At 48.2% G+C, this 25,595-nt stretch overlaps 4 protein-coding genes across 5 annotated transcripts; all 4 read right to left on the minus strand.

The window, feature by feature from the left end:
• Positions 1-1,074: 1,074 nt before the first annotated feature.
• Positions 1,075-3,612, minus strand: LOC120688339 (F-box protein At4g18380-like). The gene has a single exon (XM_039970621.1). It carries the CDS (start codon positions 2,727-2,729, stop codon positions 1,425-1,427), a length of 1,305 nt encoding a protein of 434 aa, XP_039826555.1. The 5' UTR covers positions 2,730-3,612; the 3' UTR covers positions 1,075-1,424.
• A 2,551-nt stretch (positions 3,613-6,163) lies between these two features.
• LOC120688340 (membrane steroid-binding protein 1-like) lies at positions 6,164-8,863 on the minus strand. Its single transcript, XM_039970622.1, has 2 exons — positions 8,310-8,863; positions 6,164-6,784 (listed from the first exon to the last, which is right to left on the minus strand). The coding sequence occupies exons 1-2, from the start codon at positions 8,666-8,668 to the stop codon at positions 6,520-6,522; spliced, it is 624 nt and encodes a 207-aa protein (XP_039826556.1). The 5' UTR covers positions 8,669-8,863; the 3' UTR covers positions 6,164-6,519.
• Positions 8,864-9,977: 1,114 nt separating this feature from the next.
• Positions 9,978-16,263, minus strand: LOC120690690 (guanylate kinase 2, chloroplastic/mitochondrial). Its single transcript, XM_039973438.1, has 4 exons — positions 15,935-16,263; positions 15,713-15,844; positions 15,424-15,615; positions 9,978-10,670 (listed from the first exon to the last, which is right to left on the minus strand). Exons 1-4 carry the CDS (start codon positions 16,136-16,138, stop codon positions 10,332-10,334), a joined length of 867 nt encoding a protein of 288 aa, XP_039829372.1. The 5' UTR covers positions 16,139-16,263; the 3' UTR covers positions 9,978-10,331.
• Positions 16,264-18,756: 2,493 nt separating this feature from the next.
• LOC120688616 (probable inactive receptor kinase At5g10020) lies at positions 18,757-24,395 on the minus strand. Of its 2 annotated transcripts, XM_039970993.1 has the most exons (4): positions 23,969-24,395; positions 22,741-23,880; positions 20,248-21,879; positions 18,757-19,672 (listed from the first exon to the last, which is right to left on the minus strand). In XM_039970993.1, the coding sequence occupies exons 2-4, from the start codon at positions 23,660-23,662 to the stop codon at positions 19,083-19,085; spliced, it is 3,144 nt and encodes a 1,047-aa protein (XP_039826927.1). In that variant the 5' UTR covers positions 23,663-23,880; positions 23,969-24,395; the 3' UTR covers positions 18,757-19,082. The 2 variants fall into 2 exon arrangements, with proteins under 2 accessions (XP_039826927.1, XP_039826926.1); XM_039970992.1 differs by having other exon boundaries at positions 22,741-24,395.
• Between the last annotated feature and the right edge of the window lie 1,200 nt (positions 24,396-25,595).

Raw genomic sequence — 25,595 nt, forward strand, 5'->3', positions numbered from 1 at the left:
CCATGCAAGCTCAGCAGGGCATGTTTCTTTATCCGCTTTGGGTAGGCTCGGCGAGTGATGGATGGGGAGGTCAATGACAGTGCTGCCGGTAGCCGTTGGTAGGGCAGCGGATTGACAGGAATTGGGGCGAGAATTTCACATGTTTCCAGCATCAGGTTAGGGAGGCAAGTCCAGATAAGGGCATCTCAACTGCCTCTTCTCCCAGCGTTTTGAACTTTTGACATCGCCTTCGTCTTCCTGAGGATCAATGATGGAGCATACAGAATGCGGCCCGGAATAAATAAGTTTAGCCCTGGCGTGTAGATGCAGCACGGAATGTGCTGTGTGGATTAAGAAAGCCGGTCCGAAATGGTGTCGTGCTTGCGCTTACTGTATTGAAGTGTGGATTAAGAAATCGTGTCCTAATTCCGAATGCTAAGCAATTGCAAGTTGGTGTTATGCCCGGTAATGTTCCCAGGAGGAGCGTGCAAGGAAGAAGCATCCCACAGGACAATGGCTGTACCGTACCTGGTGAAAAATATCATACATGCTGGCTGCCCGTCTGGACAACTGGATAGGAACAAAATCACGCATTGTTGAAATTCGGTGACTTTTATTCAGATAAACTATTATCAATCCAGCAATGCAGATGTGGTAAAGGGAGCAAAAATGGCCAGTTCATAGTCCCCAAAATGTAGCAAAGGGCAGCGCAAGACTTCATGGTCACTCAGTGCTTAGCTCACCATTCACAGGTGAAGCAAAGCAAGCCACAAAAAAGCATCCCAGGACAAGAATGGACCTGTCAGTTTATCCACTATTGGGATGAGGGTATTTGCTTTAGGAATTTTTGGGGATTCAGAGCACAGATGATTCATTGTCCAGTCAGTGTGAATGCAATTCTCATTTCAATTCGAGAAAGACAAATTCGTTTTTCTTTCACCCCAGAGCATATAAACATTTCCGATCACCATAAGCTGCAACAAGAATTTCAGAGTACTCTCGACAACGCCTGATTGAAATTGGGATTGCTTCATCCCATTCATTGATTGAAACCGTGATTTCATCTCAGAACTTTTCGAGTATAGTGGACAACACTTGACTGAAAATGTGATTGATTTTCATTCCATCCATTGATTCATCCATTCATCATAGCACCAAAATGTAATGGAGTGGCTGCAGGTGCTGCCCACTCCATTCGATTATTGTGTCACAACGATGCCAAGGCAGTAACGAGAGATGAGAGATCGAGCGCGGCATCAGCGTTGATTGTTACAAGGAGGAACACCTCAGTATGCCGCCGATCTCTGAGCCGGGCCGAGCTGAAGCGAGCAGAGCAACCTAGTCGTCATTGCCCATTGCCATGGAGCCATGGAGGTGGTTGCTGTTCTGGCCGTTGCAGTCTTGCAGTGCACGGGAGGGAGGTCCGGAGGTGGAGCCTAGCTAGACTAGAAGCCGTTCATCTCGAGCAGGTAGGTGCGGCGCTTGCTGAGGACTCCCACGGCCTCCCTGAAGGGCCCGTCGAAGGTGTCGGCGACGAAGTCGTCGAGCTCCTTCCTGCCGCCGCCGATGCCACCGGTCTCGCCGACGGGCTTGATGACCACGAGCGTGGCGCCGTGGATCCTCGTGCCGTCGGAGAGCTCCAGCAGCGGCGCGTAGCGGAGCTTCATGTTGCAGGCGGGCACCTGCGTGCGGTTGGCGGCGGCGGCGGCGGCGAGCGGCTTGTCCCTGAACTCCTTGAGCTGGTCGCGCCCCATGCTGAGGGTGCCCTGGCCGTGCGCGTCCGTGAGCGCAACCTGCTCCAGGGTGGGGTGCTCCTTGACGATCTCGCGGAGGAGGTATTGCCTGGTGGCCGCGGCGATGAGGGAGCTGATGGTCCAGACCACGCGCAGCTTGAGGCCGCCGTTGGTGTAGAAGGACTCCGGGATGCTGCCGCTGTCGTCGCCCGTGGCATCAGAGTCGGCGGCGGCGGCGGCGGCAGGCACAGAGGCGTCGTGGGTGCCGGCAGCGGCAGCCCGTTCCACCTTGGTGCCGCCGAGGATGACGCAGCTCTGGAGCGTGCTGCCGAACACGGCCTTCCACTTGAGGATGACGCCGTCGTCGGTGCCGACGTCGGAGACGGGGAGCTCCATGCGGAGGTTCCGGATGCTGCTGAAGTTCTTGAGCACCTGGGCGGGCGAGTGGTGCTGCAGCTGCGCGTGCTTGGCGCCGTGCGCCCCGGCGCCGGACTTGGCGTCGCAGTGCGCGAAGGGCTTGAGCACGGCCTGCAGCATGGCCTTGAGGAGGTGCGAGAGCACGGCGCGCGGGCGCGGCGCCCCGGCCAGGCCGAGCGCGTCGACGCCGGCACCGTCCGCGCCGTCGGCCGGGATGACGCGGTCGATGCGGAGGCAGGCGTCGTCGACGAGCGGGACGAGCGCGTTGAAGCGGCGCGACACCGCGGAGCAGCGGCCCAGCGAGCGCGCGTCGGCCAGCTTGTTGAAGATGATGAGGACCAGCGAGTCCGGCACCCGGTCGAAGTGGTCCTCCCCCTCCGCGGCGAGGAGCAGGTCCTCCGCGAAGATCCGGTGCTTGGACTGCATGCTGCCCGCCTCGGATTCTCGCTGCCGCTGCGGCCGGAGCAGGGAGGATGAGGAGGCGGGGAGGGGAGGGGAGAGTAGGTGAGGTAGGAAGGGGATGGTGGTGGCGAGTGAAGGCGCGGCAGAGGCGCTTATAAAGGCGGGGGAGGAGAGCGACCGTTTGTTAAGCCCGGCCATGGCTGGCGGTCGGGGTCGGATGCCCTGCCCTAATCATACCGTTAGAGAGGAGAGAGGGAGGGTGAGTGAATTCTTTTCGTTTTTTTCCCCCTACCGTTCCCCTCTTATCTCTCTGACCCTCCTGGTCCTACGAGATTAGGTTAATCAATTAATCCTCCTCCTCGTCTCACTCGATCCCCTTCCTGCAGAATCTGGGCAACGGTACTCTCGGTGGTAGTCAGTACTACCCGGTAATTAGTACCTCGTCATTCCTTCACATTGCCCATTCACCTGTGACGCCATTTTGCTTCCTTCACTGTGAAGCACACTTATTCTGTCCATCAGTATAAGACCTTTTTCATTAAAAAATTCAAAAACTACAGATTTTGAACGAAAATTGGACAAGTTATGTAATGCAAGAATCAACATTCATCAGATTCTAAAAAGAAGCCATTCCAGAGCGCGAAGAAAGCGAGGTTTTCGTTGCAAAAAGAAAGGGGGAGGGCGACAGCAAGATCTATGAGATCGAATGTGCAGCCTTTTCCCCGGGATAAAGAGGCGCTCGCGCTAATCATGACCCACTCTACTCTAACCAAAACCCAATCGAGCTGCTGGTGCTGCACTCAGCAGGATGATGGGTGCCCCTGCATTCTCTATTCCGAACGGGGAAGAAAAGGCCCCTTTCTTTAATTCCCCCCGCAGCAAATTAAAGCGTCCTAAGAACGGCCAGTCCTTTCCCAAAAGCAAGAGTTCAGTACTCGCGTCGCTGTGCGGTGCTCATTTTTTTTCAGAAGAAAGGATCGTAACCGTCTCCGTGGGGTTTGGCTGGCCTCACCGCCACCGGAGGGATCGCCCGGCTCTCGTCGTGTCCTCGAGCTCGTGCCGTGCACGGCCGTGGGCAGAGCGAGGAAATCGTTGTCGCTCGCCAGGACATTTCACTTTAGAAAACGGTGCCATTGTCCTGAACTAGACGGTGCAGGTGATTCCGGTAACAAGTAGTAGTACATTCAAGTAGTAGTACATTCTGGCTAGGAAAAAGGCAGATTGCGAATGCAACAGTGGGAAAAAAGGGGGCGCTCTACTTTTCAAAAAAGGGCTCAAATTGCGTGAAATTTGCTAGGTCGATCCACACTTTTTCAAATTCAGACACACATGATATGATAAAGGAGAAAAACGTACCATACCCGCCCGTGAAAAATAAAAATCTCTGTGCGTGTGCAACCGCGCACGAGTGCTCCTGTGGCCGGCCGGGGCAGCTTCGCACGCAAGAAGAAGGAACAACCCCAACCGCCGAATAATGCGGTAGCTCGGCGCGTGAGTTGTACACCATATGCACGCCCCGCTACTTGCTCTCTCACTCGTATGATTGGGAGAGAACTGAGCCAGAACCATCATGCAGTCTTAGCATTATACTGGACAACACTACTTGCTCTGTATCATGATGCGTCTACAGGGAGGGGGCTCCATGATTAGCCAAGCATGAACTGTCCGTACTCGTGCTAACACCAGCCAATCGAACAGTGCCTGGCTTTCCTTTCCTAAAAACAATTGCGTGCATGGGTCTGATGATCTCTGAACTCTGATGATGCCATGTTTGCCAACGAGGCGCGGTGCCGGTCTCCCGAAGCCAGCGGCGACAGGGAAGGGAGCGAGGAGATGGGCTCTCGCACCCTAGAGAGTAGAGACCCAGCGAAAAGGCGCCTGCCGAGTCGAGGCCATCCTCATGGACGCCAATCAGGTCCTCTCCTCTCCTGTAGCGTAGTCACACGATAGATCACTCATTGATGGAGATGGAGCTGGAGCTGGAGCATTGTTCTTGTGCTTTAAGAATGTGTTTTTTCCCGATTTCTCGAGAACGGGGAATGTGTATTCAATTCGGGGTTTGGGAGCCGGCCGGCCGGCGTTGCTTTCGCCCGCCGCACTGCGGGAGCGGGCATGCTCCTTCCCTGATGGATGGAGATTCGGGTATGGGGGGTGGCGTTTCGAGGGCTCTCCGGAGGGCGCTTTGAGGCATTATGCCGAAAACCACCACTCGTGCAATCAGACCGTCCGTGCAAGATGGCACCCAAGGGAGCATTGAATTGATCGATCTAACATTGATGAGAAATGACAGTGAGGGTCTCCCCTAAATGATGAGCTATAGAATGCTACTAGTACCTGATAACCTTCGCTCTCATTTTTCTTTTAGCAGTTGACAGCCATTGAAAGACACCTTTATTTATCAATAAAAGAATAGGAACAGTAGAATTCAGCAGCACTGACGGAGGTTAGTAGCAGACAGGGAACCCAATCTGACAGGTGAAACTGTAGCTCTCCGTCTTCTCTGTGAATCGCCGTACGGTGGGGTGCACCGCGGCATTAACAGGGAGGCATGGACCAGAAGGCTCGTGTAAAACGACAGGATTTTTGTACGTGGTCTGGGAGAAATCCGGAGAAAGGGAAACGCAGCGTCCGTTACCGACGAACCAACGCGCTCATCTACGACGTCGGTGTCGGAACTCGGAAGTCGAACCACGCCGCCCGATCCTGATAACCCCGGGCGGGACGCCATGTAGGGCAGAGGCATTGATGCGAGCCTTCCGGCGCCTGCCACGATATTTTGCAGCAACAGTGAGGCTGAGAAGCCTGGCCCCCCCATCCTGAATACTCGACGCGCTCCGGTCGATCGATCTACCAGACGAGATCGTTCCGATTCCGAAGCTGCTGGAGCTGGGAGCAGGAAGGTTAGGCTTTCGAGACGGCTCACCGGAGGAGAGATCACGGCCGGTGGGTAGGTCGGCCACCATCGCACCAACGAAAGGCGCGAGCTTGCCGGCGTAAATTTCCGGGTCGGGCACGGGTAGGCTGGCCGGTCCTCCTCGCAGTCCAGTCCTCTGTTTTGCGGGGCAGAAACAGGGGACTACGGCGGGACGGGTGGTTGAGCGAGGCGGTGGTGGCGCCCGCCCACGCCATGGATTGTGATGGCGGGCGGGGTGGGGGGTGCGCTCCTGCTCCAGATCGGACCGCCACATGACGCGACTAGGCCACGGATAGAGGGATAGCGCTGCTGCGTGGTGCCGCCCTCCTCAACCTCTCAGGAGCCGTGGCGCGTACGTGCCGAGGGAAGGCAGCGAGGGGGTCCCCCGTGCTCGGCTCCCCGGGACACGCCATGTGAGCGGACATGCGCTCCCCTGCCCCCGGACCTGCCTGCCTCTTGCTCCGTCCTGCCCCGGAGAGCCGAGAGGAGAGGAGACAATCAATTATCAGCCACGGCGGGAGCCGGCTGGCGAGACAAGTCCGGCGCCCCGACCCCGCGTCGTTTGCAAAACGATTCAAAAGAGAGGAACGAACTCGCTGCTGCCACAGAACAAAAGGGCCAGCTCAAGCAATCAACCGTAGACGCATCATGTGTGGAAAGCGAGGAATCTGATAAAAAGAACGGACATGATGCGGATGCAGCTCTCCGACAGGGCAGAAAAAGTAATCGGGCTATGCTGTGCGTTGGCGAATTATGGCGCTTTGGCTGACAGCAGGATCGTTGTTACACGAGCAACAAAGCCAGGAATCATGACACAAATCACGCACCAGTATACACATGGGCTGTTCCCTCAGAGCCTCGAGAGTTATTCTGCCACTCAAAACCTCCCCCCTAATCCACTAGCCACCAAAACAAAAGCGGGCAGGTAAGGTACATTAGTCACACGTACATACAACACGCGGTGACGCGGGCAGCGCCACCTACTATAGTGAGCGCATCAGATCTACCGCCTGGGATCCAGTGAGAAGAAAACTGGGGACGAAGCAAACTGCAAACCGACGATGGAGTTAGGCCTTAGGCGTCCCCTCCGTCCTCGTGGTCAGGCTGAGCGGCGTTGCGGCGGCCACTGCCTGCTGCGTCTTGACAGGCAAGGTGACCCACCCTCGGGTACCTCTCCTTGAATTTTTCCTCCCAGTCCTGCAACACCTCCAGCTCATCGGGGCTTAGGCCGTCCAAATCCCCGGTGAGGTCATTAGGGTCAAATGACATCAATGCCAGGGCCCGGGTTGCATCCCTCCCGGCAAACAAGGAGTATGGTCCCTGAGGGCCATAAAAGAGCCTGAGGGGAAAATATCAGGGAACACAATCATGAGCAGGCAATAAACCAAATCAATATGCCTATAATTACACGGGCAACATCTTATTTGCAACAGAGGCCTACTGCTCAAGGGCATTCCAGCATAGCAGAATCTCATGCAAGGCAAACATTCTGTTTATGAATAAAGTTAAACAGAACTTATTTCAAATGTCATATAGAACTATGCATGCTCCACATTGCACAAGCATCCACAGTAGTCAGCCACTAATCACAGACATACAATACAATGCACAACTACCAAGTTCACATCTAAAAATTAGAATCCAAACAGACACACTTTGTGGAAGATTAATAGAAGATCAGACCTATATACCTAATAATTTGGCAGTATATGGACCAAAGGAACATCCAAATAGAAAACTACAGTGTGAGTTCAAGAATCTAGACAGTCTCAACAAACAAGAATATGCTTGTTGCCTGATGAAACAGCAGACTAGGAAGACGAACCATAGTTAAACAAAGCAAGGTATTAAGACTAGCCGACAGTAGCAATAGACACTACTGATTGCAGACTGCAGGATAAACAATACTGAGTTTATAAACCAGTCTAACCGGTCGGTATACCGGTACGAACCGGTTGAACTGAGTTTTTTGAATTCAAATTTGAATTTGACCGGTTTCTACCGGTAACCGGTCAAACCGGTCCGGTAAACCGGAACCGGAGGGCTCCGGTTTGGGGTGTCCGGTTGGGAAAAAAACCCTGCTCTGTGCTGCCAAGGACTCCCACGGGAGTCAAGTGGGGTGGTACTAAGGCACTACAACCACTAGGCTGCAAGCCTACAGCCCGTTAGCAGTACTAGATAATGTAAGCATAACACTTAGGTTTCATTTTGATTGTTTTGGTTTCTTTACAAGATGTCAGACAAGGATCTGTCATCACTCTCATGTATAGCTAGTGTGTACATAATAAACTCTAATTTGCATAGATGAATGCAATAAATATTTATACACTCCGAGCATGATGATAAAGGAATCCAGCATATGTTATAGACTAGGCCAATCCATAGGAAAACAAGAAACATCTAGATACTGGTGCATCTGAACGTGTCATCCCAAAATGAAAAATGAGCAGCAATCAGAGGGAAGCTGATTATAGTATCCGTGCTTGGATTGCTGGCTGCCAAACTATTTGAACATGTGCCCAGGCACACGATCTACTTTTAAACCATAACTCCCAGGTATTAGTGCCCCAGCAGGTTTCTGAGTGAAATGAACAATCCACAGTTAAACACCACCAGTTTGGCAAATTTAAACCTACTTACTGCGCGCAATGGCTAAAACCCAGTTATTGTCACTCCAACATAAAATCAGCTCTTGCCACCCAATGATTTGGTCGTGCAACTATGTAGTATTTGTTTCCTCTGAAGTCCTAACGGTTTCAGCTCGGTTTGGTTTACAAAGTAGCACAATCAGTTGGATGGGCAGCACATCAGTCGCCCGCATCTTGAGGAAATCAGAGGGAAGCGGAATCGAATGCGATCCTCACCTCCCGCGCGAGACGTCGTAGACCTGGCCGCAGATGGCGATGAGGATCTGCTTGGCGGGGTCCTTGCCGTCGTACGCCCTGAGCTGCTCGAGGGTGACCTCGCCGACCTCGACGGGGTCCGGAAACACGAAGGGCATCGGTGCCTCCTCCTCCTCTTCCTGCTCCTTCCCCTTCCTCTCCTCCTCCCGCTGCTGCTCGGGCTGCTTGGGAGGCGCCGCGGGGGAGGGGGCGGCGGGGGCGACGAAGAGGGAGGAGACGAGGAGGTAGGTCGCGAGCATGAGGGCGAGGATGGTGGCGGCGGCCCCCGGCGTGAGGCCCGTGTAGGCCTGCAGGGCCTCCGCTATCCCCTGCGCCACCATTAGGGTTCGCCGCGAGCGCGAGCCTAGCTGGGTTTTTGGAATTTGGAGGATGAGGAGGAGGGAGGGTTAGGCGCCGCCGGTGCCGGATGTTGTTGACTCGGCGACTTCGCTCGCGGGGGATGGAAGGGAAGGTTTGGTTGCGTTGGTCCGGGACGGCAACCAGAGCGACGGCGAGTGGCAGCGCAAAAGCCGAGCTCCCTCACGCGGCAGGCGGCGAAAAAAGTGGCACGCGCTGCGCTGCGCCTGCGCGTAAGGCCGCCGCAACCGGCATCGCCCGGGCCTGGCCCGCCGTCGCCGTACCATATGGGCCTCTTTTGCTGGGCCTGTTATGGGTGTGTTTAGTTCGCGAAAATTTTTGGATTTGGTTACGGTAGCACTTTCGTTTTTATTTAGTAATTAGTGTCCAATTATATACTAATTAGGCTCAAAAGATTCATCTCATCGTTTCCAGTTAAACTGTGCAATTATTTATTTTTTTAAACTACATTTAATACTTCATGTATGTGTCTAAAAATTTGATGTGACGGGAAATCTTGAAAATTTTTGGGAACTAAACAGGGCCTATATCAGGAAAAGGCCACAAGACAGGCGGAAGGTTATCTACTTATCTCATGGAATCAATAACGTTATGATAAATCTTTCGCACACAAAAATAACATTATGATAAAAGCATATCTTAAACTAATTGGTGGTGCAAGGGGTGTCCAAAACCCTAATTACGAACACCAACTACAGAAGTACTAGAATAGGGACAACTTTTCCCACTCATCCAGTTTGGGCTGGTTTTAACGGTTTAGAGTCTTCAACACTCATAATTGCTGCTATGCAAAGATCAGATCTGCCTCTTTGGGTTGAGTATAGCCTCGATAATGGTTGCAAAAGAAAATCAAAAGGCCATGAGCTCTGAAGCTAAATATGTTTCTGTGACAATATTTAAATTAATGTTGCAAATCAGAGGCCATGGTATGAACAATCAGGTGAGAATTGTTATTCCTTCCATTTAAAAATATATGACGTTTACGACAAAGTAATTAGTTAAAAAATATCATATATTTAAAGATGGAGGACTACCAAATACTTGAATAGCTCAGAAATGGTTTAGCAGTATTCAACATGCATGCACGCAGAAATCCTTGAGAATTATGGATTTCAGGGGTTGCACTGTGCAAGAGGAATAATCCAAGCAACATCTATTCTAACATTGAAAAGAACAAAGTAAATTTTATTTTGAAGCCAAAGTGGCAATTTTGCTATAATGGGCACCTAATTCTTGTGCATGCCCAAGCAGCCTAGCAAACACTAGTCAGTATGAAAAAAGAAAGAGAAAACATCATTTAAGATATCATCTGAAACTAGTTTGTTACAGCCCTTCAGATGCCCTCCGCTAGAACTAGGAACCGAAGTAAACTAACAATAGAGACAAATAACGAAAAAGTAAAACTGAATATACAGCCCGCAAAGTATCTCAGACTGCTTAAGATAAAATGTTACATTCCTGTGACTCAGCAATCCATTGAACTTTCTGACTACTGAAACCTGAACTTAGTCAAATTGTTGTAACGAATTTCCTTCACACTTCAGCAAACTTGGACAGATTAGGTCGTACAGATAATTTCCCTTCAAACAGATGAATATATTAGGCATAGGTCACATGAGCTTTAGCTTAGATATTGACAGGCCGTTTGTGAATTTTAGCCTTCTCAGCATCAATGATAGACTCAACTTGTTTAACAGCCTCCTCAAGCTTCCCTTCAGCATTTACAACCACGTAGTCAAAATTGTGCATGCGTCTCACCTCCTCCCTGGCTGTTGCAATTCTGACAAGAAGCATGTCCGATGTTTCTGTTTTACGGTGGATTAGCCTTTTAACAAGTGCCTCTTCACTCTCTGCAACTAAAAATATGAAGATGGCAGATTCACCAAGTATTTCTCTCAAAGTTGCTGCTCCTTGAATGTCCACTCTCAAGACAATGTCACAGCCTTTAGCCATGTAGTCGCGAATCTGGATGCCCAAAAGTAAATATATTAGAAGTTTCAAGTTTGTGTAGATAGACCACTCCTTCAGACCTGTATAGTATTTTACTCAAAAACACCAAGACACGATTGCATAGGTTCTACTATGTGGATAGATTCATTCAGTCCATTCTGCTCAGAAATGATTTTCGGTACAGTGAATGAATGTCAACAGATGCTTACAAATTCTTTCAATCAACTATAACTGCCATTGAAAATAAAAACACATACTGTAGATTGATGGCATGCTGGAGACAGTGAAACGTGAAAGACAGAATTGGCACAAAATTAACTAAATCAACAATTTGTTAGATAATGGGAGTTTGAACCTCCTATCAAGCATCACATAACAGGTTCAAGCAACCAGTTTACAAAGATGAACAAAAATGGCAGAAATGAAGAATAGAACTTACCTCTGGACTAAAGCAACCATTATTCAGAAACCCTCAGCTGTTACGGTTACAAGTTCCAAACCATGATCTGGTAATGTTTTTCCAAAAATTCCAAAGCATAGCTGTACCCATGACTCAAATTTACTTGATATGTGTAGCAAATATGATAACTATCATTTGCAAACATATATACTATTGCAGTCTTGTGACTACAGTACGAGCATGAGCTACCCTGCTTGGCAAATAAGGTGGAGTGAGCCCTATTCTTTGCTTTCAAGGGGCAGAGCTGGGGTAAGACAAGGAGCTGAACCTACATAGCTCACAGATTTCCTGTGACTAACTCTGTATAGATATACAGTTATAAACCATCAGACCAACCTAGTGAGACACCGATTAGATAATTTAACAAGTTGAAAAGTGACTTGCACTGCGTTTGGATGTTGGTATTGAGGCCCAGAATCAGGCATTGGCATTCAACCTGCTCCAATTCTGCTGTTTGGATCGTTTAGATATTGGCCCGTAGAATCGAATGGCAATACCACGAAAGTTTCGGCCACGCCCGCGGGAGCCCGCCAGCAATACCGAGCCCTCCCGCTCTGAATTCGGCCGAATCGACTCCTCCGCCCCTCCCGCCGCTCTCTATATCCGCGTACCCCTTTGTTCGCGCTCCCGAAAAACAAAAGCCGCCGCCGCTGAGGAACGGAAGGGGCGACGGGCTGAAGGAAGAAGATGGCGCCGCCGCCGCAGGTTCCCTCCCCTCCCTCCTCGTCCTTGGCATCTCCGGCCATCCTCCATCGATTCCCCTCTCCAAGCACGAGACCCCTTTCCCTCCCCCCGACAGCCCGATGCCGCGACCCAGCTCCGAATCTCTCGGTCGACGGGGCCAGCGGCCGAGCGGGGCGGCACCACGGCACCCGAACGCGGCGCGGTGCCGCGGCGCGCGGGCGGGGAGCAGCCGAGGGCCGGGGCGCGGTGCCGTGGCGCGAAGGCGGGGCCAGGAAGCGGTCTTGCGGCGCGCAGGCGAGGGCACGGGGCGTGGGCACCTCCCTGTAGCCCTCTCTTCTCTCCTATTGAACTGCAGCACACAAGAACTGGAATTATCTGATGTGTGTGTTTTTTTCTAGGTTGGTTCTCTGATTTTGGTTGAGTTGGGGTAGGCTAGAGATGAAACCCAAAAGACACAAAAGTCACGGTTCAGGCACGTTGATAGCTAGTCTCCAAGCGCTCCTATCCAAAGCTACCTCCTCAGAGATATCCCAATCTTTAAGATCTCTCTTAACCGACTCGTCAAGGTACGCGATCCCTAATTGATGTGTTTTTATTGAATGCCAAGGTGTTTGTGTGCGTGTGTTAGAATTTTTTCTTACAAATGATGCATGTGAATTGTAGTTACACCATGTCAGATCATGATTTGGTTTCTTATATAATCGAAGAAAATAAAAGAAGAAAGAAGAGAAGGATTGTGTTTACAGAACTATATTTTGAGTCAGTTCTTCTTGGGTTTGCATACCTTAGTGATCAGAGGAGACCAAGGGAGTTAGGGTGCTTTAGTGATGATGAGCGCAGGCACTATATTAGGAAGTATTTGCTCAAAGAAATGTATGATGCATCTGAAGTTACATGCTATGATAACTTGCGATTGACTAAAAGAAACTTTCATGACCTGTGCACCATATTGCGTGAGAAGTGTGGCCTCCATGACAGTGTATATGTTAGTGTGGAAGAAAAGGTTGCTATGTTCTTGCTAGTAGTTGGACATGGTTTAAAAATGAGGTTGCTGCGCGGCACTTACAAGCGGTCTTTAGAGACTATCAGTAGGCACTTTAATGATGTGTTGACAGCCATTCTATCTCTAAGTGCGGAATTTGTTAAGCTTCCTGATCCTTCTGTTCAACCACCTGATGATTATAAATGGAAATGGTTTGGCAATGCACTTGGAGCACTAGATGGGTGTCATGTTGATGTATGTGTTGCTGTGGCTGACCAAGGGAGATACAGGAACAAAAAGCAACAAATCACTACTAACATGATGGGTGTGGTTGATTGGAAGGAATGGCTCTTGATCGCCTAGGCGTCGCCTAGGCGCTGAGGCGTGCTCGGGGAGGTAGGCATCCCCCTCGCCTTGACAGAACGCCTATGGCGTCCGCCTCAGGTGCAAGGCGTCCGCCTGGGCGTCGAAAGGCGTCCGCTGGGCGTCCTGGAGGACGAGGCGGGCGCCATACATAGGTGCCGCGCGGGGACTCGAGCGGGATAGGCGGGAATTCGAGGGGCGGGCGGGAATCGGGCGGGAAACTGAGAGCGGGAGGGAATCGGGCGTGAAATAGAGCGGCAAAAGCCGAGTCCTGGCTTAATCAAGAGAGGGAAACAAAGAGGAGAGGCGGGAGAACTCACGGTGGTGGCCTGGATCCTCGGCGAGGCGGCGACGGCGACCCTAGCGGCCCCGCGCATCTCCGCGAGGGCCTGTGCGGCCCTGCGTATCTCCGCGCGTCCGCGAGACCTGTGCGGCCCGGCCTCCTCTGCGCCTTCACGTACCCCCACCGCCGAGCCGCGCGCGTGCTCGCTCCTGCGCGGGCCGGCGGAAACCGACGGATCCGAGCAGTCCACGGCCGCGTGCGCCCCTGCCTCCGTGCGCCTCCTCTGCTCATCTGCGGCCTCCTCTGCTAGACTGCAATGGCCAGGTAATCCATCTCCAATCTCCGCTGCCTCCGTGCGCCTCCTCTACTCATCTGCGGCCTCCTCTGCTAGACTGCAATGGTCAGGTAATCCATCTCCGATCTCCGGTCTTCCCTTCCCTTCCCTCTACTCTGGTGCTCGTGTGTCCCTTCCCTAGTTCCCTCTACTGCTTGCGCTTGCTGCCTTGCTCTGCTCTATGCCTCTATTGCTAGGCTCTTCCATTTAAAATCAACTCATCTGTTAGTGGCTCTATGATTTGTGCCTCTTTTGTTTACTAATTGAGCCATGTATGGTACAACAGCTCAACAAAGGTATGTATATGCTACTAAATTTTTTGCTGTTATGGTATATTTAGAATATGTCTATGGCGTCGCCTCGCCACGCGCCTTATACGCCTAGGCGTTGTGAGGGGGGTAGGTCGCCACGAGTCGTCGCAGCGCCTTAAGAACATTGGAGCGAGGTTCTGTATGGTTGTAATGTATGCCTAAGAATTTGCTAACCTAATTAAGTGCTTCCTGTTATGTTGGACAAAACATATCTTTTGTGAAAAAGGGCGTACCCAGTGCCGTAAAACATATCTTTTGTGAGTGTAGCACTATTTCAAATGTAACAGGCTTGGAAGCTATTGATATCATGCTATTGCCTATATATTTTTATTGTGATATTGTTGCATTTATTAGAAGCTATTGATATCATGCTATTGCCTATATATTTTTATTGTGATATTGTTGCATTTATTACTTTTTACAAGATTTTTCATGGTATTCATGCTCTTTTTATAATTATTCAGAATTTATCCATTTTTTATTTATAAAGTGATATATAACCATTCTTATAATCCTCATGTTTTGAAAACTATATTTTCATACATGTACAACAATGTATAATGTTCAAACTCCTTAAAAGTTACAATTCATAAGTTTGCACATCCAAACAGGAATTGGAATTGGCTGTTACCATTTGATTCCAACTAGCAATTACATAGACTTCCAAACAGCAGCTTTGGCATTGAAGACCATTTCCATTTCCACTAAGCATTAGCATTCCTCCACCAATGCAATTCCACCACCTCAATACCAACATCCAAACGAAGCCTTAAAGATTTGTTAGCCACAGCATTCTACACAAATTTATAATACAATTCTGCAAGTTAAAGGCGGCAAATATTTGCAACTAAATTTTTTCTGTGCTATGAGTTCCATTTCTATTAGGTATTAGGTCAACAGTGCAATTCTGTTGCATCTGTGTTTCAGGGAAAACAAAAGGAGAATAGCCATAGGATAGTTTCTCAAGTCGAACAGGCAATTTCCATCTTCCTGAATTTGGATATATTAAACTTTTGTACTGTGCAGTAAAGGTTCTGTGTTTCATATATTTATTTTCGTCACTTGAGTCCAGAACAACTTCGACATAAATTTTTAGCTTCACCGCTGATACCCTTACCTCTTGTTCTAGAGGTGCAGCATGATTTTCAGCAATGATAGGATATCCGGTTACTCATTGCATAAACATAACAGCATAAGTGCATAGGCAAACCGTTGTCAGTGTACAATGGCAATAATAATATAATTAGGTATGCATTGTCCTAAGCCTTAACTTATCTAACGTGGCCATGAACACAAACTTTGAAGACAAAACAGAAACTATTGGTGAAGAGAAATAACCAGGACATCATACCTGTTGCTTGGGGATCCCTTTGTACTCCCCATAAACAAGAGCGTACTCAAGCAACTCATCCCTCTCAATCATCGTTAGGAACTCCTCCTTAGTGATGAAGTAATAGTCTTTCCCGTCAACTTCACCTGGCCGCTTCGCTCTGCTTGTCGCGGTCACAACGAAATGCATCCCTTCCCTCTCCTCTTGGAGCCTCTGGAGAGCAAACCAACCCGGCATTGTAAAGCCAAAGCACGAAACCAAACATGAATCGACACTGCAACAAAGGCAGGGAGCAGTTGCAGGGTAGCACCTTAATGACAGCGTCCTTGCCGACGCCGCTGGGCCCGCTGATGACGAGGATCATCGGCTGCGGCGGTGGCGCCAGCGGCTCGGAGCTGAACGTGGTGCCCAGCGCCGCCTCCAGACCTCGGAACAGCTGATCCTGCAGTGGCGCAGCAAACAAACACCTCAGGACGCGCTAGGCGATGGAGATAGGGGCAGAAAAGCACAGGGTAAGGGTGTTATCCGGGACCTTCTCGGCGCCGGGGTGAGGCGGCGGCGGCGGAGGCGGCCGGGACGCGTGCTGCCACCCAGCGGAGGAGGAGGACATAAGGCGGCGGGGCGGTGGGCGGGACGCTGGAGGCGTGGCAGGGGCGGCGAGCGGCCGGAGGGGCCGGCCCCGGACGAGGGAGGGGGCGCCGGCGAGCGCGCAGGAGAACCTGCGGGAGAGAAGCATCGAGAAGGTTCTGGAACAAGCGGAGGAGTGGGATGGTGGAGGGGAGCGGTGGGTGCGGGGATTGGAGATTTGGAGTAGGAAAGGATGGCCGATGGCAGAGGGGTTTGAGAGGTTTTTGGGGGGTTGCTCTGCTGTTGAGAATGGCGTGTTCTAGGGATAAAAACGAATTGTGTAATGGTCATACTGCATTCCTATTTGTACTTTTATTTATTAATATAAGAACACGTTTTAGTATCACTTTGCGTGTTTAGCGATCATTCTAACTAATATAAAACAAATATTTAGTACTTGTATCTCATGCACGCGTGTTCGCACATGAATAAATATGCGCTTTGAAAAAATATTTAATGCGAACAAAATATAAATAAATCTGATTTATTTTTTATATGCCTATTGTATTATTATGGTTAATAGTTTAGTTCATGTGTATCAGTCCAATTATATAGAATAAAGGTGCAATGAAATTATTGATGATCGTTCTTCCTTCAGGCAACGTGTTGAAGGTCTCGTCAGATCTTTATCACCCTCTATTAATATATCTCAGCTGGTACGGTGTTCCATAGATTATCATAGCAATAATTTTATCAGACGAACTTGCGAGCTTCTCTTCCTGTCTATTTGTTATATAAAAAAGATAGACTGGTTTATTTGTTGATTTGGAGAGGAATATGTTCAAATTTAAAGATTAAGATAAATCCGCTGTGGTACCAATCCGAAGGATGTGTCTAATTCAAAGGATGAAGAATTATACTTCCATAACTTGATCGATTTGCCCATGTTCATGCTGTCCCTTTTCAGGATTCCTAAAGGGGTTCTAAAAAGGTTGGATTATTATAGATCTAGGTTCTTCTGGCAATGTGATGATCATAAGAAGAAGTACAGGCTAGCAAGATTGAGTATTTTGTGTGTACCTAAGAGTATTGGAGGTCTATGAATCACAAATCTAGATGTACAAAATTTTTGTTTGCTGAGTAAATGGTTGTGTTAAATTGGTGAATGAGGAAGGTACCTGGCAAACCCTCCTAAGGAGGAAGTATCTAGGTAATAAGTCTTTTAACACAAGTCACAAAACAGTCTGGAGATTCTCAGTTTTGGTCTGGGTTAATGGAAATAAAAGATCAGTTTTTTAAAGCGGCAAGTTTGTGGTCCAAAATGGACTGTAGACAAGGTTTTGGGAGGATTGGTGGATAGGAAATAAACCTTTAAAGTTGCAGTACCCTACTCTGTATAGAATTGTTAGAAAGAAAAATCAAACTGTGGCTAGTGTACTTGGAGCAAGGCCACTGATTGTGTCTTTTAGAAGAAGTTTAGTGAATAACAATCTGAGATTGTGGCTTGAGCTAGTATCTAAAATAGTGAGTACAGGGCTGACAGAAACTAGTGATGTGTTTGTGTGGGGACTGACCAAAAATCTAAACTTCACAGTCAAATCCCTGTATACTAATATGATGCAGGCTGATAGGATTCATGACAAATGCATTGTTTGGAAGGCGAAAGTACCGTTGAAAATAAAAATATTCTTGTGGTATCTAAAGAAATGTGTCCTTTTAACAAAAGACAACTTAATAAAGAGAAACTGGAAAGGGGAAGTAGGTGTTGTTTTTGTGATAAACACTAAACTATACAAAAATAAAAATATTCTTGTGGTATCTAAAAAAATGTGTCCTTTTAACAAAAGACAACTTAATAAAGAGAAACTGGAAAGGGGAAGTAGGTGTTGTTTTTGTGATAAACACGAAACTATACAACATCTTTTTTCGAATGCCATGTGGCAAAATTTGTTTGGAATGTGGTGTTCTTTTCTCTCGGAGTTCAATCACCTAGCAACATTTCACACATGTTGGGTTCATGGCTAAGGGGTTTTCCTCTTAAGCTTAGAAAACAACTTTTAGTTGGAGCAACAGCGATGTGTTGGGCTTTGTGGTTGATTCGAAATGATGCAGTTTTCAATCGATTACTTATTAACTCGTACTTGCAGGTATTTTCAGGGGGACATATTGGACCAGGTTCTAGTCGCAGCTATCTAAAGAAGAAGAGAAAATTTTTCTCAAGGAACAAGTGCCGACAGCTGGAAGGCCTGGTGCTGGAGCTGTTTGCCGGGGAAGGATGGAATTTTAGGAACCGTCTGCAATAATGGTGGCGTGAAGCAGAGTTCAGAGTCATACGTTCTTAAGGCTGCAGAGTCTGTACTTGTTTTATTGAATATTTTTACAATGGTTGGGGGAAGAATGGATGGCTCACGAGGCTCGATCCAACGGTTCAAAATGGATAAGCATCAAGAGGCAAAAAAAAAGCACCTATAGGTGCGCACCTCCAAAAGAATCATATTAGTGATCCTAATGACCTATTAATTATTGTGCAGCTTTGACATGCAGAACTGCGCATTACATGGCATACAAATCACCTTGTTCACAAGAAAAGAACTGGCAACGCATTTATATACGTCCCTCTAGTTATTGACAAAGCATATGTTCTTGCAACAAAGTTCCTCTTGATGCATTGCTTATTTAAGAAGCAAGAATCTGCCGCGCATTTCTGCCGGAATCAAATACATGGAAGCATGAAGCAACATGAGGATAATCTCCCTTGTTCCTCCAGCTAAAGACTCGTGGTTGCCAGAATCTACATTATACTGTCACAAAAGTTGCTGCCTAATCTGTTACAAGTGCTGCAGCAGTAAATTGAACAACAAATCACATCTTTATTTATTTTCCTTTCTGATGTCTGAAATCACAATGCACAAACTTATTCTCACAATCATCTACTGCTAAAAATTGTGGACTACCTAAAGACGAATATACTATTCCCAGGAAGAGCAACCCAACCAACGAATGATCAAGGAGACTACACACACCACCACAAAATCCTAGCAATCGTTAGTATACCCTCTCTAAGTTTCCACAAGCTGATGTAAGTACGAGATGTACACTACCAAGAACTCCGATCACGATGACAAGGACGAAAGGTCCTCGAACACCGTCCGGATCTCCGGCCTCTCAGATGCAGACCGGATACACCGGATCGCAATGTGCAGCATGTCATCAAGCACCTTTGGGCCGCCGTCTGAGCTCCCAGCTTGCACAATGTGCTGGTCGTAGCACTCCGAGACACGCTCCTCCAGTGCTAACATCCTCACCCAGTCCGTCAGATCGACCACGCCGTCGTTCACACAGATGATCTCACCAGCAATCTTCCCTGTCAGCAGCTCGAGCAGAATGACACCAATAGCGTACACATCACTTTTAAGAGACGGGCATGGCTTGCTGGTGCTTGAAAACTCAGGTGGGGAATAGCCTAGTGCACCAGCGTTTAGGACCTGCTCGGCCATGCCAGTTGGAGTCATCAGCCTGTGAAGGCTGTAGTCAGTTACCAGAGCAGATAGAGTGGAGTTTTGAATCAGGACATTTGACGACTTAATGTTGCCGTGTGGGATAACACGCTCATTGTGCAGGTAATCTAAACAGCGGGCAATGTCGGTCGCAATGTTCAGCCGCTGGCCTACTGACAGAGGTGGGAGATTCCACTCTTCAAATTCTGGAGAAATCAAAATATTCATCAGTAAATGCTCGGATCGGATACTAAAAGAATCTATTATCTTATTATTTGGCCAACAAACGAAGCCTCCATGTTCGCTCTCAAGGCCTAGAAATTCCCACGTTAATCGGAGAAAAATAGAAAAATAAAAATTACCCACAACTGCCATTATGATAAAAATTAGCCTAAAATACCCCTGCGCCTAATTAAAAATCACCCACCAATGCTATTATGAAAAATTAAATATAAAATATCATTTAGCTATGTATTAGTTACAAACATATACTATTAATAAAAACTAAAGCTAACAACAATCAATCAAGATAAAACAAAAATAAAAATAATTATACGCATAATATTATTAAAGCTCAACAAATCAAATTGTTATTATAGGTAGATCATATTTGAATTGTTTTAACCAACAATAAGACATAATTTACGATAATGAACAGGGTGATGTATGGTTAAAAAAATAGTATAATCTTTAAATAAGGATACAACGACATGCAAATTTTTGAATTTTCAATACTATACACCTAGTTTGATGAGAGCGAGGAGTGAAGAAACAATCTTACCAGACAAGTAGGTAGATAGAGATGTGGCATCTACATAATCTGATATGATGATCCTCTCGTGCTCTTTAGGGCCCCAGTAGAAGCCTCGCAGGGGAACAAGATTGGGATGTTTGACACTACCAAGCTTTTTTATTTCACGCGAAAATTCTTTCTTACTCTTAGCAAAACCTTCTTTCAGCCACTTCACTGTCAGCATGTATCCATTGTCAAGTGTAGCCTTGTAGGATGTCCCATGGCAGCTCCTGCCAATTATCTCTGCAGGGGCACGAGAGAGCTCCTCTGCTGTGAAAACAACTGAATTATCAAAGAGATGTAAATCCCCAACCAGTTTATCAGGAGAGTGCACTCTAAGGATAGAGTGATGATGTTGGGTTCGCGCATCAGGAGGTGATGATGATGAAGAAGGCATCATTGACGTGGTGTTATCTTTATGGGCCGAGCTACTAGCAATTGGCTCATTGAAATAAGCAGCATCAACTGGCACATCTTGGGATTCATGCTGTCTTTCCTTACCAGGCAATGAAACGGCTCCAGACTCTGCAGTAGGCGATGATCCTAAGGATACATCATGCATTTCAGTTGTTGAAGTTTCTGCACTTCTCTGAGCACTCTGACCTTGAGAAACAGGCTGTTTACCTTGGCCAGTACCCTTTTCGCTACTCTTCCAGCTATTGATTTTCCAATGAACAAGCAAAAGCACAATAATCCCAGTAACAAATACGACAACACATACAATCAATGCATATAGAATTCCCCGCTTCATGCCGTGTCTTCCCTCATCTGATTTGTCAGAGCCATTTGGTGATTCAGAGAGAGGAAGAACAAGTAATTCATTCCCTGGATGGAAAGATGAATCTGGGAATTTAAGCAAATTGCTCGGAACAGAGCCAGACAGGTTATTGTAGGAGACATTAAACTGGACAAGTTCATCAGGGAGGCCATCAGGTATGCTACCATCGAACTGGTTGCTTGATAAGTCAATGTATAGCAAATTCTTAAGCTTGGTGATTGCTCTTGGGATTTGGCCAGTAAAGTTGTTTTGACGAAGGTTCAGCAATGTCAATGCACTTAAATCACCAATGCCCGTTGGCAGTGAACCATTCAAAGAATTGTTTGAAAGATCAACAAACGATAGGTTTGAAGTTTGCACGGGGAGAATGGACAGATCAATAGATGTTGAGTTCTTGCCATCATGATTCGGGAGGGGGAGATTTCCTTCAAAGCTGTTGCCTGAAAGATTTAGAAAGGTCAGCTTAACCGCTGTAAACACATTTCCAGGCAAAGTTCCATGTAGCTGATTGAGACTGAGGTCAATTGAAATCAACTCTGGATAGGTCCCAAGGACAAATGGCAGTTCTCCTGCTAGCAAGTTGTTTGAAATCCTCAATGACGTCAGCCTCAAAAACTGGGTTGTCTCATTTGGCCAGTTTCCTATTAATCTATTTGAGCTCAGATCAATCGTCTGGAGATAATTTCCCCATGTTCGGGCGACCGATAAGTTCCCAGATAGCATGTTTCCACTCAGATCAACGACTGAACAGCTTCCAAATGTGATCGGTAAAGTTCCCTCAAGGCTATTGCATGACAAGTTCAGGTACTTCAAATTCGTCGATGTTACACGTTTAATTGGACCTGTGTAAGAGAAAAAGAGAGAGAAACTAGAGGCACTCGGTATCATGGTTGCTAAAATGTTATACATGATAATATAGAAAAAGAATGGTTTAAAACATATGATGCATGGCGGCACTGGAGTGTATATACGAGAATATTTTATTGATTTCCTTCAATTCTCGTTTAAAATGAAAAGATTTATGAATCTCACAAACATTTAATCTCTCCTTGAAGCTTCAAAAGATAGTTCCCAAAAATGTAATCAACAAACTACCACAGATAAAACATTGTTAAGAACTTAAATTTCATGTCGCCATTTTCCTTATTGATTTAGTACAACATATCTTGGAAATGACCAAACTTGATCAGCAAATATTATTCCCTTTGCTCACTGTTGTTGATCCAAAGAGGAAAAAAAAAAATTGAGCCAACTAGCGTAACATCGCTTTAGCTGTGCACATTGACAGCCACAAAATTGAGCAAGCAGTGATAAGAAATGTATTTTTGGAATATAAGGGTGATTACTATAACAATATTCGGTACATTAGACTTAGAAATTTTTGTGCAGACGTCGAAAGAAGGAAATAAGCAACTTTCTTCATATGTATTAGGTGTTTCAGCAGATAAACACCATTTGTAGGCTTTAAAATCGTATGGATGGTCAACTCGCAAAAAAAGGCCACCCATATTGAATAGCGAAAAAAAACAAGATCATGGCTGGGCAACGAAAATGAACCCCATTGTTTTAATAATGCACACTTTTTCCATGGGTCTCATTATGATATGTTGGTTAAAGCATTAGGGATATATTGTGGAGAGATGCATGCCCAATAATGAGATGAATGCAATATTAAGATAAGCATAGTAGGAAAATTATCTGACCTGTAAGTTGGTTACAGCTAAGATCAAGTTCAGTCAGCACCATAGAGGTCTCCCGAAAGAGTGCTTCTGGGATGGAGCCAGAAAAATTATTATGCTGCAGACGCAGCACCTTGAGGGAGATGACAAAGTTAAACTGCGGGATATTGCCGCTCAGCATATTGAAACTTGCATCAAACACCTCGAGGCTGTCTAACAAAGGCATCGGATCACTGTCAAATAATGTCCCTGACAGTACATTGTGGCTAATATTCAAGTACTGAAGCGTGCTAGCCATAGATGAATTGTCAGAGATCGACGTCAAGGATCCTGAGAACTGGTTGCAGCTTAAATCAACATGGACTGGGCTCTGCAGCTGCACAAAAATGTCGTCCAATTTGCCACTGAAGCCATTGCCACGAAGGTCCAAATACTTCAATTTCCTCAAGTTCCGGAAACCCATTGGCAACGCACCATGAAAACCATTGGAAGAGAGATTGAGATACCCCAAACCAGCCAGCTTAGTCAATTCAGAGGGAATTGGACCTGAGAACCTGTTGTTCGACAGATCCAGCAGCTGCAACGACGCCATCGACCCCAGCTCACGCGGCAAGAACCCTTCCAGCTTGTTGTTTGACAGGGACAAGTTCCGGAGCATCGGCATCCTCGCAAGCGCCGACAAGCTAGCATTCCCAACGAGCCCAATGCCGTCAAGCGCAATAGAAAGAATCCGGCCGCCGCTGCACTGCACGCCGTGCCAATCGACGGGGCAGCCGTCAGCGGCCAGCGCGCTCGTGGGGTTCCAGGTGGTGGCCTCACGGCGGGACGGGTCTTGCCTGATGCCTCTGCCGAATTCCAGCAGTGCCTCCGTGTCTGAACCAGCAGCCCCCGCCACGGCAGCGGAACACACGGCCCAGATCAAGAGGCACAAGAAAATGATCCTCATTGCAAGACCCTTCTTTGCAACCAGGCAACTGCACCAGTGTTCATGCAAATTAGATCAACTTTTCGGAACACTGAGCTTGAGATGAAGCAGGTAGGATAGGGTTTAAGCCCCTTGGAACCGAGTGAAGGGATTGCGGATGCAAGCGAGGATGCCGGCACGAGAAGGGAGCAACCAGGAAGAACGGGGTCAAGGACTGAGACATCAAGAAACGGGCAGCGCTGCAAATGTGCACAGTGCAAGCTGGAATTTTGTTATCCAAGAAAGGAAATGGCGCTGCGCTAGTAGCTTCATCCAAGGATTACTAACCAGCAACACGGGATGGGCCTTGGCAGATCTCCACCCCCTCTACGCCGACAGAGGAGCGGCGGCCGGCGGGTGGAGGATCCGGCAGGGAGAATGAATGAGGGACCGGCGACGGCGAGGCCGTTCTCGGCGGCGACGCGCTGGAGCTTCCCCTGCGTCAGTGGTGGAGCGAGTGCGCTCGACGGAGGTGATAGCGGAATGCGGGCTGCTGCTCCATTTGGGCGTACGACGAGGAGCAGCAGCAATGGCGTGGCGTGCGTGGAGAGGGTGGGTGAGAGACAGAAGAGTGTGGATGGAGTAGAGGGACTCGCGCCGGTGCGAGACCACCACACTGCTGGCACTGACCGGGTGGAATGCAGCGAAGGAGAGTGGGCTGGGAGGGGGGAGGAAGAGGAGGAAGGGGGTGAGGTGGAGGTGGTACAGAGGGACGGAGATGGAGCAGCTGGAAAGGCTCCGGTGACCGCAGCCCTTTTACTACACCTGATTCGATCGAGGCGTTTCACTGGCACTGTCAACCCAAAAGCGCGGCCGTGCAGGGAAAAAAGAAAGAAAGAAAGAACGGGACTGCGAATTCCTTTTGGGAGATCAGAGATCCGAAATTAAGAACGAGGCCGCGTGGCTTTACTACACAAAGGTACCTTTTGTACACGAGCGAGCGGACCCTTATCCGAGATAACAGTAGTGTAGTAGCCACTGCTAACATACTCCATCTTTCCACTCTTCCCTCCAACAAAAGTAGAGTACTCTAAATATATCCTCCTCCGCACAATTAGCATGACTGACTTGCAGCGTGCCACTTTTTATGGTGATGGGTCCTATGATTTGAGATTCCCAGCCTGTTGAGCGTGTGAAGGGTAGCACTCATGTCGCTATGATTTGAGGCGAGACCGCGAGGGCAACGGCGCCGGGTGCTAATCTTCCTTTTTTTCTCCCTACTTTGCAGTTTGCAGGCCCAGGCGTCAGCTACGGCGACACTGCCACCAAGCATGCGCTGGCCTCGCTGGCTGCTCGGGATGCGCTTGGTAGTGGGACTGTGGCCAGCAGGAGGGAGCCGGAGACGATGGCACGACGGCTGCCGGTGCGCAGTTGCAGCTGCAGCGCTGCAGAGCCGCGGTCTCCACGGTCCTGCCTCCTGCGCCTGTCCTCGGCGCCATGCCGGTGCTCCCCGGCTACTAGTAATCGCCACTCGCAAGTGCTCTCCAGTCTCCACTGTTGCTAATTCATGCCCCTGCCGTCGTGGCTGACCGCTGGTTTGGCTTTGGTCGCTTCTGTAGCAAATCAACCAAACTCTCTTTTCTTTTTTGATTTTGAAGTGACCGATCAAGCAAACTCTGGTGAACTGATTAATTATATCTCTACAACTGGATGGGCCGGACAAAGCGAGCAGCTGGATCAGTATTACTATTATTCTGTGCCGTGGTTAGGTCTCCCCTCCTTTGTTTAGAGAAACATGATGGTCAGGTCTGTGGCCACATACTCGGACAGAACAAAACCTTTCCCTTGTCTTCCTGATTTAAGGTAAAGGGAGCAAGATAGAGGCACGCGACCTTCCTTCTTGCACCATTCCGGCGGTCGTTCTCTTTTCCCAGGTCACCAGGAGCCACGACAGGGGCAAGAGGCAGGCAGGACA

The sequence above is a fragment of the Panicum virgatum genome, chromosome 9N, assembly GCF_016808335.1.
Source record: "Panicum virgatum strain AP13 chromosome 9N, P.virgatum_v5, whole genome shotgun sequence".
Classification (NCBI taxonomy): domain Eukaryota; kingdom Viridiplantae; phylum Streptophyta; class Magnoliopsida; order Poales; family Poaceae; genus Panicum; species Panicum virgatum.

Coding starts and splice junctions, on each gene's coding strand:
- LOC120688339 (XM_039970621.1), bottom strand. CDS start 2,729: ATGGCCGGGCTTAACAAACGGTCGCTCTCCTCCCCCGCCTTTATAAGC.
- LOC120688340 (XM_039970622.1), bottom strand. CDS start 8,668: ATGGTGGCGCAGGGGATAGCGGAGGCCCTGCAGGCCTACACGGGCCTC. Junction 6,785..8,309: donor TACGACGTCTCGCGCGGGAG/GTGAGGATCGCA, acceptor TTTTCCCCTCAG/GCTCTTTTATGGCCCTCAGG.
- LOC120690690 (XM_039973438.1), bottom strand. CDS start 16,138: ATGCTTCTCTCCCGCAGGTTCTCCTGCGCGCTCGCCGGCGCCCCCTCC. Junction 15,845..15,934: donor CTCACCCCGGCGCCGAGAAG/GTCCCGGATAAC, acceptor GCGCCACTGCAG/GATCAGCTGTTCCGAGGTCT. Junction 15,616..15,712: donor GCAAGGACGCTGTCATTAAG/GTGCTACCCTGC, acceptor TTTGCTCTCCAG/AGGCTCCAAGAGGAGAGGGA.
- LOC120688616 (XM_039970993.1), bottom strand. CDS start 23,662: ATGAGGATCATTTTCTTGTGCCTCTTGATCTGGGCCGTGTGTTCCGCT. Junction 21,880..22,740: donor TAGCTGTAACCAACTTACAG/GTCAGATAATTT, acceptor TCTCTTACACAG/GTCCAATTAAACGTGTAACA. Junction 19,673..20,247: donor TCTATCTACCTACTTGTCTG/GTAAGATTGTTT, acceptor TGATTTCTCCAG/AATTTGAAGAGTGGAATCTC.